Raw genomic sequence first — 15,011 nt, forward strand, 5'->3', positions numbered from 1 at the left:
CCCAGAAGAGCAGGACAGAGGGAGCATCTCAAAGCACAGAGAGAGTCTGAGCCTTTAGAGGTGGACATACAAGCAGCAAAGCCCTTCAGGCAGAGGGGGCTTGAAGGCCAGGAGCGCTGCCCCTGCCTGGAGGGGTCACCACCTCCCTGCTCCCTGGAGCTGCCAGTGGGCAGCACCCCTTCCTCTGTTGTCTTTGCCTCTGTCTGCAATGTCCTTCAATCCAGACAGCAAGCCACTGTCCCAGCTGCCCACAGAGAAAAGAGCATTTGCCCCAGAGAGGTATAGACCTAGAGACCTGGCTTCAATCCTGGGTGTGACCTTGAGCAAGTTCCTTAACCTGCTGGAGCCTCAGCCACCTCACCTGTCAAATGGGGCACCTCCGTGTTCTAAGACATTGCCCTGGGCTTCAAGGGAAGGGGGTGGTGAGGAGTGAGGCATATAGGGATGTGACGTCCAACAACAAAAATAAGAGATGTATCATGAGCAGGATGTGAATGAATGAAGAGATAATGGAGGGCGAGCAGGACGTGAATGAATGAAAAGATAATGGAGGGCCTCTCTATTTAGAACCATACAACCACAGCCGGGCTCGCGGGTCCCAGCATGGCTCTGCTTCTCAGGGACGAAAAAATGGAAGTGGAGAAAGGCTACGACTGCCTCAGCCTCAGAGCAAGCCACGGGAGGTGGGTCGGGACACAGGCTCCTGACCCTCAGGGCCAGCATGGGGCGGTGTGGGCTGTTGAGCCTGGATCTCGGGGTCCACCTCCAAGCGGGGGACCTTGGGGAGTCACAGCAGCCCTTGGAGTCTCCTTCTCCTCTCCAGAGCAGAGGTGGCAGCAACGCCTCGTGGGTGTCAGGAGGTGTCAATGAGAGGAAGCCTGTTCCATGGCAGCCAGGCCTGGCACCCAGCTGACCCCCTTCCTCCCCACTCCCCATCCAGGTCTCAGGATGTTTCGTTTCCTCTCCTCAAATCTCTCTCTCAACTATTTCCAGAATGTTCTTCCAGACCTGGAGCTTCTTTACCCCTCCCACCTCCTGCGGGTGGCCACACACCCTGCACGAGACAGGGCTGAGGGGACCCAGGGGCACTGCACACGTGCACAGAAAGCCGCTGGCCTCACCTGTTCACGGTTGGATCCCGCCAGGTCTCCGGGGAGCTCGCTTGTGGTCTCCGGGCCTGGAGCCAAAACAGAAGAGGCCCGTCCAGGCCTGATGCAGCTCCAGGTGCAGGGCCCCTCCGGGGACTGGCCTGGAAAGCAACAAGACCCTGGGGGTTACAAAGACGCTCCCAGGGGCTCTGCCATGATTGCCTCTGGGGACCACGTCCTCGGGGCTTGGGTAAAATGGAACCCCCTGCCACCCCCGACTGTGAGCCTCATCATGCCTCCCAAGGGCAGCCTGATGACCACCAGCACCTTGGTCAGGGGAGGAAGCTGAGGCTCAGAGACGTGAAACAGCCATCAGCAGGTGGGCAGAGGCCCCAAGGCTCCAAGCCACCTCTGTAGCCCACAGACTCCTGCACGGGACAAAATCCACCAAACCTTTCTAAGCCTCAGCATCCTCATCTGTCAAACAGGGTCATGAGCCTCACCCCAGCCCTGCACAGCTGGCTTGAGGACACATCTGACCTCGGTCAACGTAGCAGCTCTGCTCCCCAGAAATGAGATAATGGGAGAACGCTGGCTGCATCAGTCAGCAGCACCACTGTGCTACACATAAGCCGGATAATGCACCCCTAACCAGCCCTTGAGGTTGGAGGGCTGGAAATAAACCACAGACGCCCAGTTGGCCACCATGGCTGTCAGGCTCTCTGAGTGCAGGGGCTCTGGAAGCCACGGTGGAGGCTGTTATGAGATATTATAAGATACTACTCAAGCCCGGCATGGTGGCTTATGCCTGTAATCCCAGCATTCTGGGAGGCCAAGGCAGGCAGATCACATGAGGCCAGGAGTTTGTGACCAGTGTGGCCAACATGGCAAAACCCTGTCTCTACTAAAAATACAAAAATTAGCCAGGCGTGGTGGTGGGAGCCTGTTATCCCAGCTACTTGGGAGGCTAAGGCAGGAGAATCACTTGAACCCGGAAGCTTGAGGTTGCAGTGAGCTGAGATCGCACAACTGCACTCCACTCCAGCCTAGGTGACAGAAAGAGACTCCACCTCAAAACCAAAACCAAAACAAAACGAAAAAACAAGAGAGAGATATTGGTTCACATCAGGGACAAGAGGCTTCTAAGCCCCAGCAGCTTCCAGACCTGCCAAGTGCGATTCTCACTGCCTCACACTGGAGGCGTCACCTGGGAAATGGGGGAACAGGACGGCTCCTGGTCATCATATGGACTTCTGTGAAAGCATGTCCCTGCTGCCAACCTGCTGGCCTGTGAGGCCCCTTGGCTGGCACCCTCCCGAGGGCCAAGGGTATGAGCCTGTGTTCAGCTGAGCCTGAGCCAAAGGCCCCTGGTGGAAGTTGCATACGCTCATGCCCCCTGCAGCAGTTGTGTGACCCTGAGTGAGGGACCCTACCTCTCTGAGCCTCGATTCTTGTCTGTAGAGAGGGGGGACCACCCCTTCCCCCTGCGTCACTGGGACATGATGAGGAGGAAGCAAGCTAGCCTTTTGGTGGGTGTTTCCCGGGACCCTGTCCTCCACGCACCGTGGTACCCACGCACCTTCTGAGGCCCTTTGTCCAGGGGCGTCGTCGGACCGCAGGGAGCTCCGCCAGCCTTGGCTTCTGCAGGGGTCCAGGGCCTCCTCCCTGGGCAGGGGCAGTGAGTTACCCTGAACACAGCCCAGAGCATCCTGGAGGAAGACAGAGCAAGTCAGGAGCCGTCAGTGTCCTGGCTGAAGTGTGCACTCCAAGCCCATCCCCCGGGGCCCCTCCCCAGCAGGGAGCTTGAGTCCCTTCCATAGGTGAGGAAACTGAGGCTCAGAGGGCAGAGAGCTCACAGCCTGGCAGCACAGCCCCAACCTTGTGCTTTTGGTTCACCAGGCCAAACTGTCCCCTCTTAGCACTCGGACTCCTGTCCACAGATAATGAGGGCAGTGTTCAGCCCTCGGAGGAGTGTGTCTGTCCAGTCAAGAAGCACCCAGGTCCCCTAAATCAGGGTCATGGACCAGACTGGTACAGTCCATGGCCTGTTAGGACCTGGGCTATACAGCAGGAGGTGAGCAGCAGGCAAGCAGGCATTACTGCCTGAGCTCCGCCTCCTGTCAGGTCAGCAACGGCATTAGATTCTCATAGAAGCGTGAACCCTATTGTGAACTGCGTAAGTGAGGGATCTAGATTGGGTGCTCCTTATGAAAATCTAACTTATGCCTGATAATCTGAGGTGGAACAGTTTCACCCTGAAACTATCCCCCCGCACTCCCTGCCCATGGAAAAAGTGTCTTCCATGAAACCAGTCCCTGGTGCCAAAAAGGTTGAGGACCTGCTGCCCTAAAGGGCACCAAAGGCTCCCAGCTCCACCCTTCCTGTGCAGGGGTCCAGGGCCTCCTCCCTGGGCGGGGGCAGTGAGTCACCCTGAACACAGCCCAGGGCATCCTGGAAGAAGGCACCTTTCCTGTGCAGAGGTTATTTCCATGTCCTACCCAGGGAGGAGGGTGTCTGCCCAGGGGATTTGGACTGTCCTGTCCTTCAACTGTCAATAAGCTCCAAATGCGACTGCCCGGTACCTTGGCAACGCCCTACCCCCTGGACTTCTCCACAGCTTGGAGCTTCCCCAGCTGCTGCCCTGCTGCAGATCAGGATAATTCAGAGGCAGCTCCTTTCCCCGTGCCACGGGGGAGAGGCGTGAGACTGGCAAAAAAAAAAAAACAAAACAAAAAACAGCTGTCACCTGCCACCCATGAGGGGCTGGGCACAGGTCTCCTCTGGGTCCCACAGCCCTGGCTGCTTCCACTATGGTGCTCCAGCCCGGTGCTGTTGGCTGGCTCCCCTTCCTACTCCACTGGACTGTGGACTCCTTTAGGAAGAGAACTTGGCTTCATTTGGTCTGCACCCTCACCCTAACCTGTATACAGTAGGTGCTTAATAAATGTTTCATTATCAGGTGGACAGATCGAACCTGAGGAAAAGCAGATGTTTTAGATTTACGAGTACAGTCATTCAGAAAACATTTATTAGGCTCCTACTATGTGCCAGGTGTGACTCTAGGCCAGGAGGAAACAGAAATGAACAGGTAAGTGCCCTGTCCCCTTCTCACTTGCTCCCGAGGTCCTCACCTTCCCTCAGCAGACCCAGCATCTGACTCCCGGCTGGTCCTCTGGCTACAGGGTCAAATGCTGAAATCAGGTGCCGGTGCCCGTTTATGGGCTGTCATTGCTGCCTGGGCACCTTGTTCCCACCCCTGCAGCTTTGCACCAGCTTCCCCTCACAGCAACCTGCTTGCCTGCCCCAGGGCATCCGTGCTCTCCCTGGTCTCTGTACCTTCCCATGTGCTGTTCTTGCCACCTGGCTGGCACATCCTTCTTGGGAGGGGCCTTGATCGCTTGCCTGCTGCAGGCAAAGCTTTCTCTGCTTCTTGCTCCCAGCCCCTTCCTTCCACGCACCGCTCAAGCCCCTGCGATGGCACTAAAATGGAAACTGGACCTGGTTGCTGCCTGCTTCTCACCCTTCAACGCTTCCTGTTACACTGAAAGAGAAACCTCCTCCGGCCTCACTGCCCCTACCTCCACCCCGCTACCCCCACCCACGTCTGTGCTCCTGGAAGGGACTCTTCTCCCCACACTTCAGAGCCTTTGCACACTGTCTGGATCTTTCTTCCCACCCTCTGCCCGGTCAACCTCCTCCCCTTCTGGGACCTGCTTAAAGGCCAATCCTTAATGAGGCCTTCTTTAACCTTCATCTCCCACTCTGGGTTGGTGGCCTCCTGTTGATCTGTATGATGGTTTGGGTCCTGTCCATTTTCTTCTCATAGGCCAGGGGCCTCAGCACTGGCCACATCATGGAGTCACCCAGAAGCTTTAAATAAAAACCTGTGCAGGAGCCTCAACCCCAACCAATTAACCCAGAGGGCCTGGGCAGCGGCATCCTGTCCTGACAGCCACCTGCCTACACCCAGAGGGCCTGGCTGACCGCTGCAGCTGTCCACGTTCTCACAGTCCCGTTCAGCTGCTTCCTGTCTTTATCCATTTGGTTCCCACTCAACCAGAATTGTGCACCTTGTCAGCTGCTTAAAACCATCATTGGAGTGAGAGGGAAAAGAGAAAATGAAAGAGAGAAAGAAGGCATCAAAGAAAGGAAGTGAAAGAATGTGAATGACAAAGGAAAAGGAGAGGGAATAGGATAGGGAAAGGAAGAGACAGAAATTCAAAGTGAAAGGAGGAAGACAGAGAAGTCGAAGGAAGAGGAAGGACTACATAAACAGAAAGAGGAGGAGGCTGGGGAGGCAGCGTGGAGGCCACTGCATAGCTCAGAAGGTAGAAATGGTTACTGGTGGTGTGTTTTTTGGATTTTATTATCATATCCAGGCTGACTTCAATGCAATTCAACAATTGCTCGCTGAGAACCTACTATGTGGCAGGCCCTGTTCTGGAGCTGGGGACACGGCCATGGATAAGCATACCTAGATCCCTGCATCGAGGAGGTGACATCCCATGGAGACAACCTAGAAGACAACGCTGTACTGAAACATTGCCCATTGTCTAGTTTACCCCTTCATGTCCCAACCGATGAAGGCAGTACTCAGAGAGGGTGAGCCACTTGTCCAAGGTCACACAGTAAGTCGACGGGAGAATAGGAGCAGACCTCGGGTTTCTAAACTTGATCTGGAACTTTCTCTCTCCCTGCCTGCTCTATCAGTCCATCCTACATTTCAACCCTCAAGAAAACATTTGCCTGTAACTTAGTCTGGACTCAGCTTTCATGTGCAATTACAAGCAAAAAAAAAAAAAAAAAAAAAAAGGAAGAAAGAAAAAGAAAAAACAGAAAATGAGGAATATCAGGACATCCAGGCATAAACACGAACGTGTTAGAGGCCTTCTGGGCTTTTTTCTATGCATAGACATTTTCCTAGGCATAGACATTGTGTAAGTTCTATTTATACAAAATGTAAATTTTTACTTCATGAATTTTGCATTTAATGATACAGAAGGATCATTTCTCTACAGGATCTTCTGCAGTGTGGTTTTTATAGCTACCTAATATTCTCTGCTATAAGGGAGAGGAAAAAAGGGAGAAAGTTCCAGATCAAATCAATTCCCTCGGATTGGGCAGTCGAGTTGTTTCAAATTTTTACCAACTACAAGCAGAGCTGAGATACACATGACTGTACATGACTCTTCTGTACCCTCTGATCACTTTTTGGATATATTCGTGGAAGTCAAATGGCTGAGACTCAGGCATAAACCTTTTTTTAAAGGCATTTAATGCTTATTGGTTGACAGCTCTTCCAAAGGGATGCGTTCATTTATACTCCTGATAGCTCCAACACCACATGGCTGCAGGCCCTTTTAACCTTTGACAAATGTACTGAAGAAAATGAGATCCTGAGGTTCTTCTCATTGGTGTTATTTTTTAACTAATGGAGCTGACCATATTTTTTTATAAGACCATTGGCCATTTTGTACTTCCTTTTATAATATTTGCATGTTCATCCCTTTTGCCTGTTTTATTTTTTGACATTATTAACACTTTTTTTTTTTTTAAAAAAAAAAAAGCTCTCGTTTGCTGCTGGAGAAACAAATGTGTAATATGCCATTCTGCACAAAAGCAAGCAGCGAGCAAGGCTGCCTGGAATTCCCCCAACAACAAAGAGATTCACGTAGCTGCCACCAGGGGTCACTCTATGCACACTGCCAGGGCACAGAGGCTGGCAGGATCATACAGTAATTCGTAAAGCCCCTGACATTGGATTGTGATCTCAGCTCTGGGATGACAGTGGACAAGGACTTTTTAAGAACCTGGCTTTTCATCTCTCTGCACGAGCATCTCTGGGACCCTCCAGGCCAGGCACAGCCCTGTGCCGACCTCTGCCGTAGCATCATTGTAGTGTCATGGTTTGCAACTGTGTCTGTCTCCCCTATAAACTTTTGGAGGGCAAGATTCAAGCCTGGCTCACTGCGCCTGGGACATGGCAGGTGCCCAGTGCACACTCACGGGAAAGCATTCAGACCCATCTGCAGATAAACCACATTTGTCTTGCCAACTATGAATGGTTCTTATTTCCTTTTACCCTGAGCAGAAACCCTGTCCCCAAACTCCTCCCCAGGGCAGGGTTTGTCCTTGCAGTGGCTCGTTCCTCTGGGGATCAAGGTTCCAAGTGACTTGCTCTAAAACATATGACCTCAGGAGGAAGCATATGACCCCAGGCAAGCTACGGGAATCCTCCAGACTGCAGGTTTGTGGACAGGGCACTGCCCCAGCTACCTTGCAGAGTCCATGAGTTCCTGTTTAGGAAAGTGCTTTGTGAATATGAAGCAAAGGAAACACATTCTTATCATGACTGCCCTTGCTGTAGTTCACACCATGGCTCCCAGAGCACATCAGACATAGCCAAGGGGGTCACTGCAGGTGGGGCCAAGCCTGTGCCTCCTTTCAGACGCTGCTGATTCCACTTCCTTGGGCAAGTGACTTTACCTCCCTTCCTCAGTGTCCTCCTCTGCAAAATGAGAATCAATAATTCTACCACCTCATAAGCTTGTTGTGAGGAATGCAACACATTACCATGCTGGGCAGGCAATAAGCACTCCAAAAACTGATGAAAGTCAGCTTTCATGATGATTTTCTATCTGTGGCACACATCTCTGGGACTAGATCCTCCTCACCATTTCCCCATTTCTATGCTTCACTTCCAGCATTGCCACTCTGAAGGAGTCCCTTCAGCCAGAAGCTTCCTTTTCTCAGGGGCAGTGGAGCAAATAGCTTCACTGGTGCGTCAAGGCACTCACTTATCAAGCACTTCACAGCTGGTGGCCAGGGACTGGGAATGGAGCTAAAGTGAACCAGTTTTGGATGATGGGGGCACACAGCTGAGGGGGTGGGCATCTGGGCACAGTGGACATCAGGGCCACCAGAGGTGGCTCATGTCACCATGGGGGCACTGAGTTGACGTGAGATCAGGGAAGTCTTCCAGAGGAAGCAACATTCCCAACAAATAACGAGAAAGTAGCAAGGCTTTCCAAGCAGCCTGAGTGAGGATGGGCACTAGAAGCTTCTAGACACAGGGAAGGCTACAAGGCAGAAGAGCCTGGCACATGCAGGGACCTGCAGCTCAGTGTGACTGAAATGACATACAGGGGACTGAGCTTGAAGGAGCAGAACGCCAGGGGCCTTGAATGCCATGGATAGGAGGTTGAACTTGATCCTGAGGCCGTGGGCGGCCACGGCGGGGTGCTTATGGAGGGAGATCCCGTGGGCGGCCACGGCAGGGTGCTTACGGAAGGAGATCCCGTGGGCGGCCACAGCGGGGTGCTTATGGAAGGAGATCCCGTGGGCAGCCACGGTGGAGTGCTTATGGAGGGAGATCTCGTGGGCAGCCATGGCAGGCTTCTTATGGAGGGAGATCCCGTGGGCGGCCACGGCGGGGTGCTTATGGAGGGAGATCCCGTGGGCTGCCACGGCGGGGTGCTTATGGAGGGAGATCCCGCGGGCGGCCACGGCAGGGTGCTTATGGAAGGAGATCCCGTGGGCGGCCATGGCGGGGTGCTTATGGAAGGAGATCCCGTGGGCGGCCACGGTGGGGTGCTTATGGAGGGAGATCTCGTGGGCAGCCATGGCAGGCTTCTTATGGAGGGAGATCCCGTGGGCAGCCACGGTGGGGTGCTTATGGAGGGAGATCCCGTGGGCGGCCACGGCAGGGTGCTTATGGAAGGAGATCCCGTGGGCGGCCACGGCGGGGTGCTTATGGAAGGAGATCCCGTGGGCAGCCACGGTGGAGTGCTTATGGAGGGAGATCTCGTGGGCAGCCATGGCAGGCTTCTTATGGAGGGAGATCCCATGGGCGGCCACGGCGGGGTGCTTATGGAGGGAGATCCCGTGGGCGGCCACGGCGGGGTGCTTATGGAGGGAGATCCCGTGGGTGGCCACGGAGGGAGATCCCGTGGGCGGCCACGGCGGGGTGCTTATGGAAGGAGATCCCGTGGGCGGCCACGGTGGGGTGCTTATGGAGGGAGATCTCGTGGGCAGCCATGGCAGGCTTCTTATGGAGGGAGATCCCGTGGGCAGCCACGGCGGGGTGCTTATGGAGGGAGATCCCGTGGGCGGCCACGGCAGGGTGCTTATGGAAGGCGATCCCGTGGGCGGCCACGGCGGGGTGCTTATGGAAGGAGATCCCGTGGGCGGCCACGGTGGAGTGCTTATGGAGGGAGATCTCGTGGGCAGCCATGGCAGGCTTCTTATGGAGGGAGATCCCGTGGGCGGCCACGGCGGGGTGCTTATGGAGGGAGATCCCGTGGGTGGCCATGGCGGGGTGCTTATGGAGGGAGATCCCGTGGGCGGCCATGGCGGGGTGCTTATGGAGGGAGATCCCGTGGGCGGCCACGGCAGGGTGCTTATGGAGGGAGATCCCGTGGGCGGCCACGGCAGGGTGCTTATGGAGGGAGATCCTGTGGGCGGCCACGGCGGGGTGCTTATGGAGGGAGATCCCGTGGGCGGCCACGGCAGGGTGCTTATGGAAGGAGATCCCGTGGGCGGCCACGGCGGGGTGCTTATGGAAGGAGATCCCGTGGGCGGCCACGGTGGAGTGCTTATGGAGGGAGATCTCGTGGGCAGCCATGGCAGGCTTCTTATGGAGGGAGATCCCGTGGGCGGCCACGGCGGGGTGCTTATGGAGGGAGATCCCGTGGGCGGCCATGGCGGGGTGCTTATGGAGGGAGATCCCGTGGGCGGCCATGGCGGGGTGCTTATGGAGGGAGATCCCGTGGGCGGCCACGGCAGGGTGCTTATGGAGGGAGATCCCGTGGGCGGCCACGGCAGGGTGCTTATGGAGGGAGATCCTGTGGGCGGCCACGGCGGGGTGCTTATGGAGGGAGATCCCGTGGGCGGCCACGGCGGGGTGCTTGTGGAGATCCCGTGGGCGGCCACGGCGGGGTGCTTATGGAGGGAGATCCCGTGGGCAGCCATGGCGGGGTGCTTATGGAGGGAGATCCTTTGACAGTCACCACCAAAGGGCCGCATCTGGCTTTGCAGTTTCCTTATCGATGGGTTCTAACACGTTAATTTTTAAATTCCAGGCTGCATTCATCCTGAGAGCTGGTAGCTGGCTGGCGCTTCATGTTTCACAGTGGCCCTCTCAGGAGGAATTCTTCCTTTCCAGGCAGCCCTTTTTGACCTCGAGATGCTCTTTGTGGGCCATCAGCTTCCCTCTGAGAGATGGATAGAGCCTGGCAGCCTTGTCACACGCTGCAGCCTGGGTCCAGTCCCCACTCCAACACCAGGGTCCTCCCCCAGTGACCCAGGGTCCTCCCCCAGTGACCCACGGACTCCACAGGGCTCATTTCCTTGCCCTTCCTCTGCCCCAACCCCCTTCCCTCAATCTGTTTTGTCATCCTGTGGGGCAGAGTCATCTTACTCTCCAGCCCCTGTACTGAGCTCAGACTGGAGCTAAGCACAGCCATCAAATGGATACCATCAAATCCTGACTGTTGACCTGTTGACCAGTATTTACTGAAGGAATAGGGCATGGGACACAGTGATGGGATCAGCCCACCAAAGGACAAATCCTGGTCCCACCATATTATGGTCTGAACTTTCATGTCCCCTCAAAACTCATCCGTTAAAACCCATATCCCCAAAGGGATGTTATTAGGAAGCGGTGCTGAGTCCCCTCCAAGGGCAACCCATCGGTAAGTGGCAGGAGAGCCCACCTCCACCGAAAGTTACAGCAAGCCATACCAGAAATGCAAAAGCCATGATGAAATGGATACAAACACAGCCAAAGCAAGCCTCTTGCTAGTCAAAATTCTCCTAACCTGGTTTTTCAAGGGCCATGGTTTTAGATTGCTCGAAGGCAGAATCAGTGATTAGCCAATGGCATTTTTTTCTTTTATTTTTTTGAGACAGAGTCTCATTCTGTCACCCAGGCTGGAGTGCAGTGGCATGATCTCAGCTCACTGCAACCTCTGCCCCCCAGGTTCAAGCAATTCTCCTGCCTCAGCCTCCCAAGTAGCTGGGATGACAGGCACACGCCCCCATGCCCAGCTAATTTTTGTATTTTTAGTAGAGACAGGGTTTCACCATGTTGGACAGGCTGGTCACTTTAGGTCAGGAGTTCGTGCTCCATGATATTTTATGCTGAGAATGTTATCCAGCATTTGTTCATCAGGGTCCTGCAGTCACACTCTCTTAGGTTCTTCCCTCTGACACCACCAGGGAGACAACTGCTGCTATTTCTCATCCAGTAGAAATCCACTGGGGAGGTCGCACGTCCCAAGACTAGTGTCCTAAACAAGCCCAGAAGCCAGATCATCTGTTTTCAGCCTCACAGGGCTGAAAAGGGGCCTGAACCCACACAGGCTCCGGTAACTGAGAGTCAGCGCTATCTTCCCTTCTCCTCCTTGCACTTAATAAATATTCACCCAGCACCTCTTCCGTGCCAAGGACTGTGCTAGAGCTGGGAATGCAGCAGAAAATAAAGAAGACAGTGCCTGTTTTGCAAGATGCACATTTTGTTGGCAGTAAATGAATGAATAAATAAATGCATAGCATGTCAGTGTGCCTGTGGCACTCAGCAAACACCGGGAAGGCAGAGCACACCCAGCCCCAGCCCTGCCCTTGGGAGGCTCAGCCCAGCACTGACAGCCATGCATGTGAGGGCCCTGGGAGGACAGAAGAGGCTCCTGGGGTCAGGGAACACCTGGAGGAGGAGAAAAGACCATAAGCCGTCATCTGCCACATAACTTTGTGGAGTGGGTTGAATTGTGTCTTCCCAAAAGAAATCATACCTGAGAGTATGGCCTTAGTTGAAAACAGTGTCATTGCAGATGTGATCAAATTAAGGGGAGACCATACTGGATTAGGCTGGGTCCTAATCCAATAAAGATCTGGTGTCCATATAAGAAAAGAAGAGACACAGAGACAGACACACAGAGGAAAGAGGCCAAGAGAAGATGGAGGCAGAAATCAGAGTGATGCGTCTGCAAGCTGAAGATTGTTAGGAGCCACCAGAAACTGGGTGTGGCAAGGAGCAGACTGTCCCCTAGAGCCTCAGGAGGAAGCATGGCCCCACTGCCACCTCGATTTCCGACTTCTGGCTCCCAGACCTGGGAGAGAATAAATGTCTGCAGTTTTAAGCCAGCAGGTTTGAGGTACTTGGTTACAACAGCCCCAGGAGAATAACACACTGTGCCTTGCCTGTTTCCTCAGGGCCCAACCTGTAGCCCTGGGAATGCCCCGGGTGACCTGGCCCTTACCTGCAGCAGCTAGCTCCAAACCAGCTGGGAACACCTTGCCTGCTGCTGTCACACTCTGTCTCCAGGCCTGTGGCTGGCTGGGGCCTCTCCTGCCCACTCAGACAATGCTCTCCTGCCCCAGCGCTTCGCCCCGCCAGGTGGACTCAGAGCCCTGGCAGCCTGACTCAGGGTCACTGCTGGTGCCATCCCCACGCCCTCGGAGGGCGGTTCTCAGCTGCATGAGTGCCCACAGTTGCCTCTGGAAAACCCCCAACCCAGGAGGCTGGGTGGATATGACAGGAAAGCCAGGGAATGGGAATTACATCGGGGCCTCACTCTTTGGTTGTGTGGCCCTGGACAGGGCACTGCATCTCTGAGCCTTCTGCCTCCTCTATGAAGCAGACAAGAGGACACCTACCTGGCCATGTCACTTGAGGATTAAGTGAGTAACAGATGGTCAGCTCCCAAGATGAAAGCCAGCCCCTTCCCCTCGCCCCGTCTCACATCCCAGTCTTCTATCAGCCAGGGGGCTTCACCCACCTGCCCTGCCCTGCAGCAGACCCAGGTAAAGGTTCTCAGCTCCTTGGCCCAGAGAACCCCCCCCAGATGGCCCTTTGCACATGGTCACTGCAGTTCTCTCAGTCTTCCCAGCCTATCCACAGGCTGCTGGGATACAGGAGCTGGTGACCACAGGCTCCGTCCACCCTCGGGACCTGTTGGCCTGAGCTCCCACCAGCCATTCTGGTAGCTCAATGGAGACAAACTACACTCACATCTAATCTACTCCAGTCCAGAATAAGCCCTCAGGGAAAACAAATTAAAAGTCAAGAGAGAGAAAATTACCATGTAGGTAGTGAGGTTGACTTATCCAATATCCTACTAGATGAGCACAAGCCCAGGAAGATATGAGGAGGAGGGTGGCAATGGTGATGATGATGGTGATAGTGATGAGGGTGGTAATGGTGATGATGGTGATGGTGGTGATGGTAATGGTGATGTTGGTGATGATGGTATTCATGGTGATGGTGATGTTGGTGATGATGGTGATGGTGATGGTGATGATGGTGGTGGTGGTGATGGTGATGATGATGTGATGGTAATGGTGATGATGGTGATGGTGATGATGATGTGGTGGTGATGGTGATGGTGACTGTGATGGTGATGATGTGGTGGTGATGGTGATGGTGGTGATGATGATGATGGTGATGGTGATGGTGACTGTGATGGTTATGATGGTGGTGATGGTGATGTTGGTGATGGTGGTGATGGTGATGGTGATAGTAATGATGGTGGCGGTGGTGATGGTGATGATGTGATGGTAATGGTGATGATGGTGATGGTGATGATGATGTGGTGGTGATGGTGATGGTGACTGTGATGGTCATTGTGATTATGGTGATGATGTGATGGTGATGGTGATGGTGATATGATGGTGATGGGCTAATAATATGATGGTGATGGTGGTGGTGATGGTGATGATGATAATGGGGACAGTGATGGTGATGATGGTGATGGTGATGATGATGTGATGGTGATGATGGTGATGGCGGTGGTGATGGTGATGATGATGATGGTGATGATGGTGATGGTGATGATTATGGTGATGATGTGATGGTGACAGTGATGATGGTGATGGTGCTGGTGATGATAGTGATGATGGTGATGGTGATGAAGATGGTGATGATGGTGATGATGATGATTGATGGTGATGATGATGTGATGGTGATGATAGTGATGAGATGATGATGGTGATGATGGTGATGGTGATGATGGTGATAGTGATGATGGTGATGATATGATGGTGATGATGGTGATGGTGATGATAGTGATGGTGGTGATGATGTGATGGTGATGATGGTGATAGTGATGATGATGTGATGGTGATGCTGGTGATGGTGATGATGGTGATGGTGATGATAGTGATGGTGATGATGATATGATGGTGATGATGGTGATGGTGATGGTGATGATGTGATGGTGATGCTGGTGATGGTGATGATGGTGATGGTGATGATAGTGATGGTGATGATGATGTGATGGTGGTGATGGTGATGGTGATGATGTGATGGTGATGCTGGCGATGGTGATGATGGTGATGGTGATGATAGTGATGGTGATGATGATGTGATGCTGATGATGATGTGATGGTGATGACGGTGATGGTGATGATGTGATGGCGATGGTGGTGATGGTGATGTTGGTGATGGTGATGGCAGTGATGGTGATGGTGATAGTGATGATGGTGGTGGTGGTGATGGTGATGATGATGTGATGGTAATGGTGATGATGGTGATGGTGATGATAATGTGGTGGTGATGGTGATGGTGACTGTGATGGTGATGATGTGGTGGTGATGGTGATGGTGATAGTGATGATGGTGGTGGTGGTGATGATGATGTGATGGTAATGGTGATGATGGTGATGGTGATGATGATGTGGTGGCGATGGCGATGGTGACTGTGATGGTGATTGTGATTATGGTGATGATATGATGGTGATGGGCTAATAATATGATGGTGATGGTGGTGGTGATGGTGATGATGATAATGGGGACAGTGATGGTGATGATGGTGATGATGGTGATGGTGGTGATGATGGTGATAATGATGGTGATGATGATATGATGGTGATGATGGTGATGGTGATGATGGTGTGATGGTGATGATGGTGATGGTGATGATGTGGT

The 15,011-nt window shown here is 53.6% G+C and overlaps 1 protein-coding gene across 1 annotated transcript in view; it reads right to left on the reverse strand.

The window, feature by feature from the left end:
* C2H4orf50 (chromosome 2 C4orf50 homolog) overlaps nucleotides 1-15,011 on the reverse strand; it is a 69,358-nt gene that overhangs the window by 33,804 nt on the left and 20,543 nt on the right. The window contains exons 5-6 of the mRNA XM_010370049.2: nucleotides 2,668-2,797; nucleotides 1,122-1,249 (exon numbers count right to left, since the gene is read on the reverse strand). Of these exons, the coding sequence (XP_010368351.2) occupies nucleotides 1,122-1,249; nucleotides 2,668-2,797 (258 nt within the window). The remainder of the gene's footprint in view (nucleotides 1-1,121; nucleotides 1,250-2,667; nucleotides 2,798-15,011) is intronic.

This window comes from Rhinopithecus roxellana, chromosome 2 (assembly GCF_007565055.1).
Source record: "Rhinopithecus roxellana isolate Shanxi Qingling chromosome 2, ASM756505v1, whole genome shotgun sequence".
NCBI lineage: Eukaryota > Metazoa > Chordata > Mammalia > Primates > Cercopithecidae > Rhinopithecus > Rhinopithecus roxellana.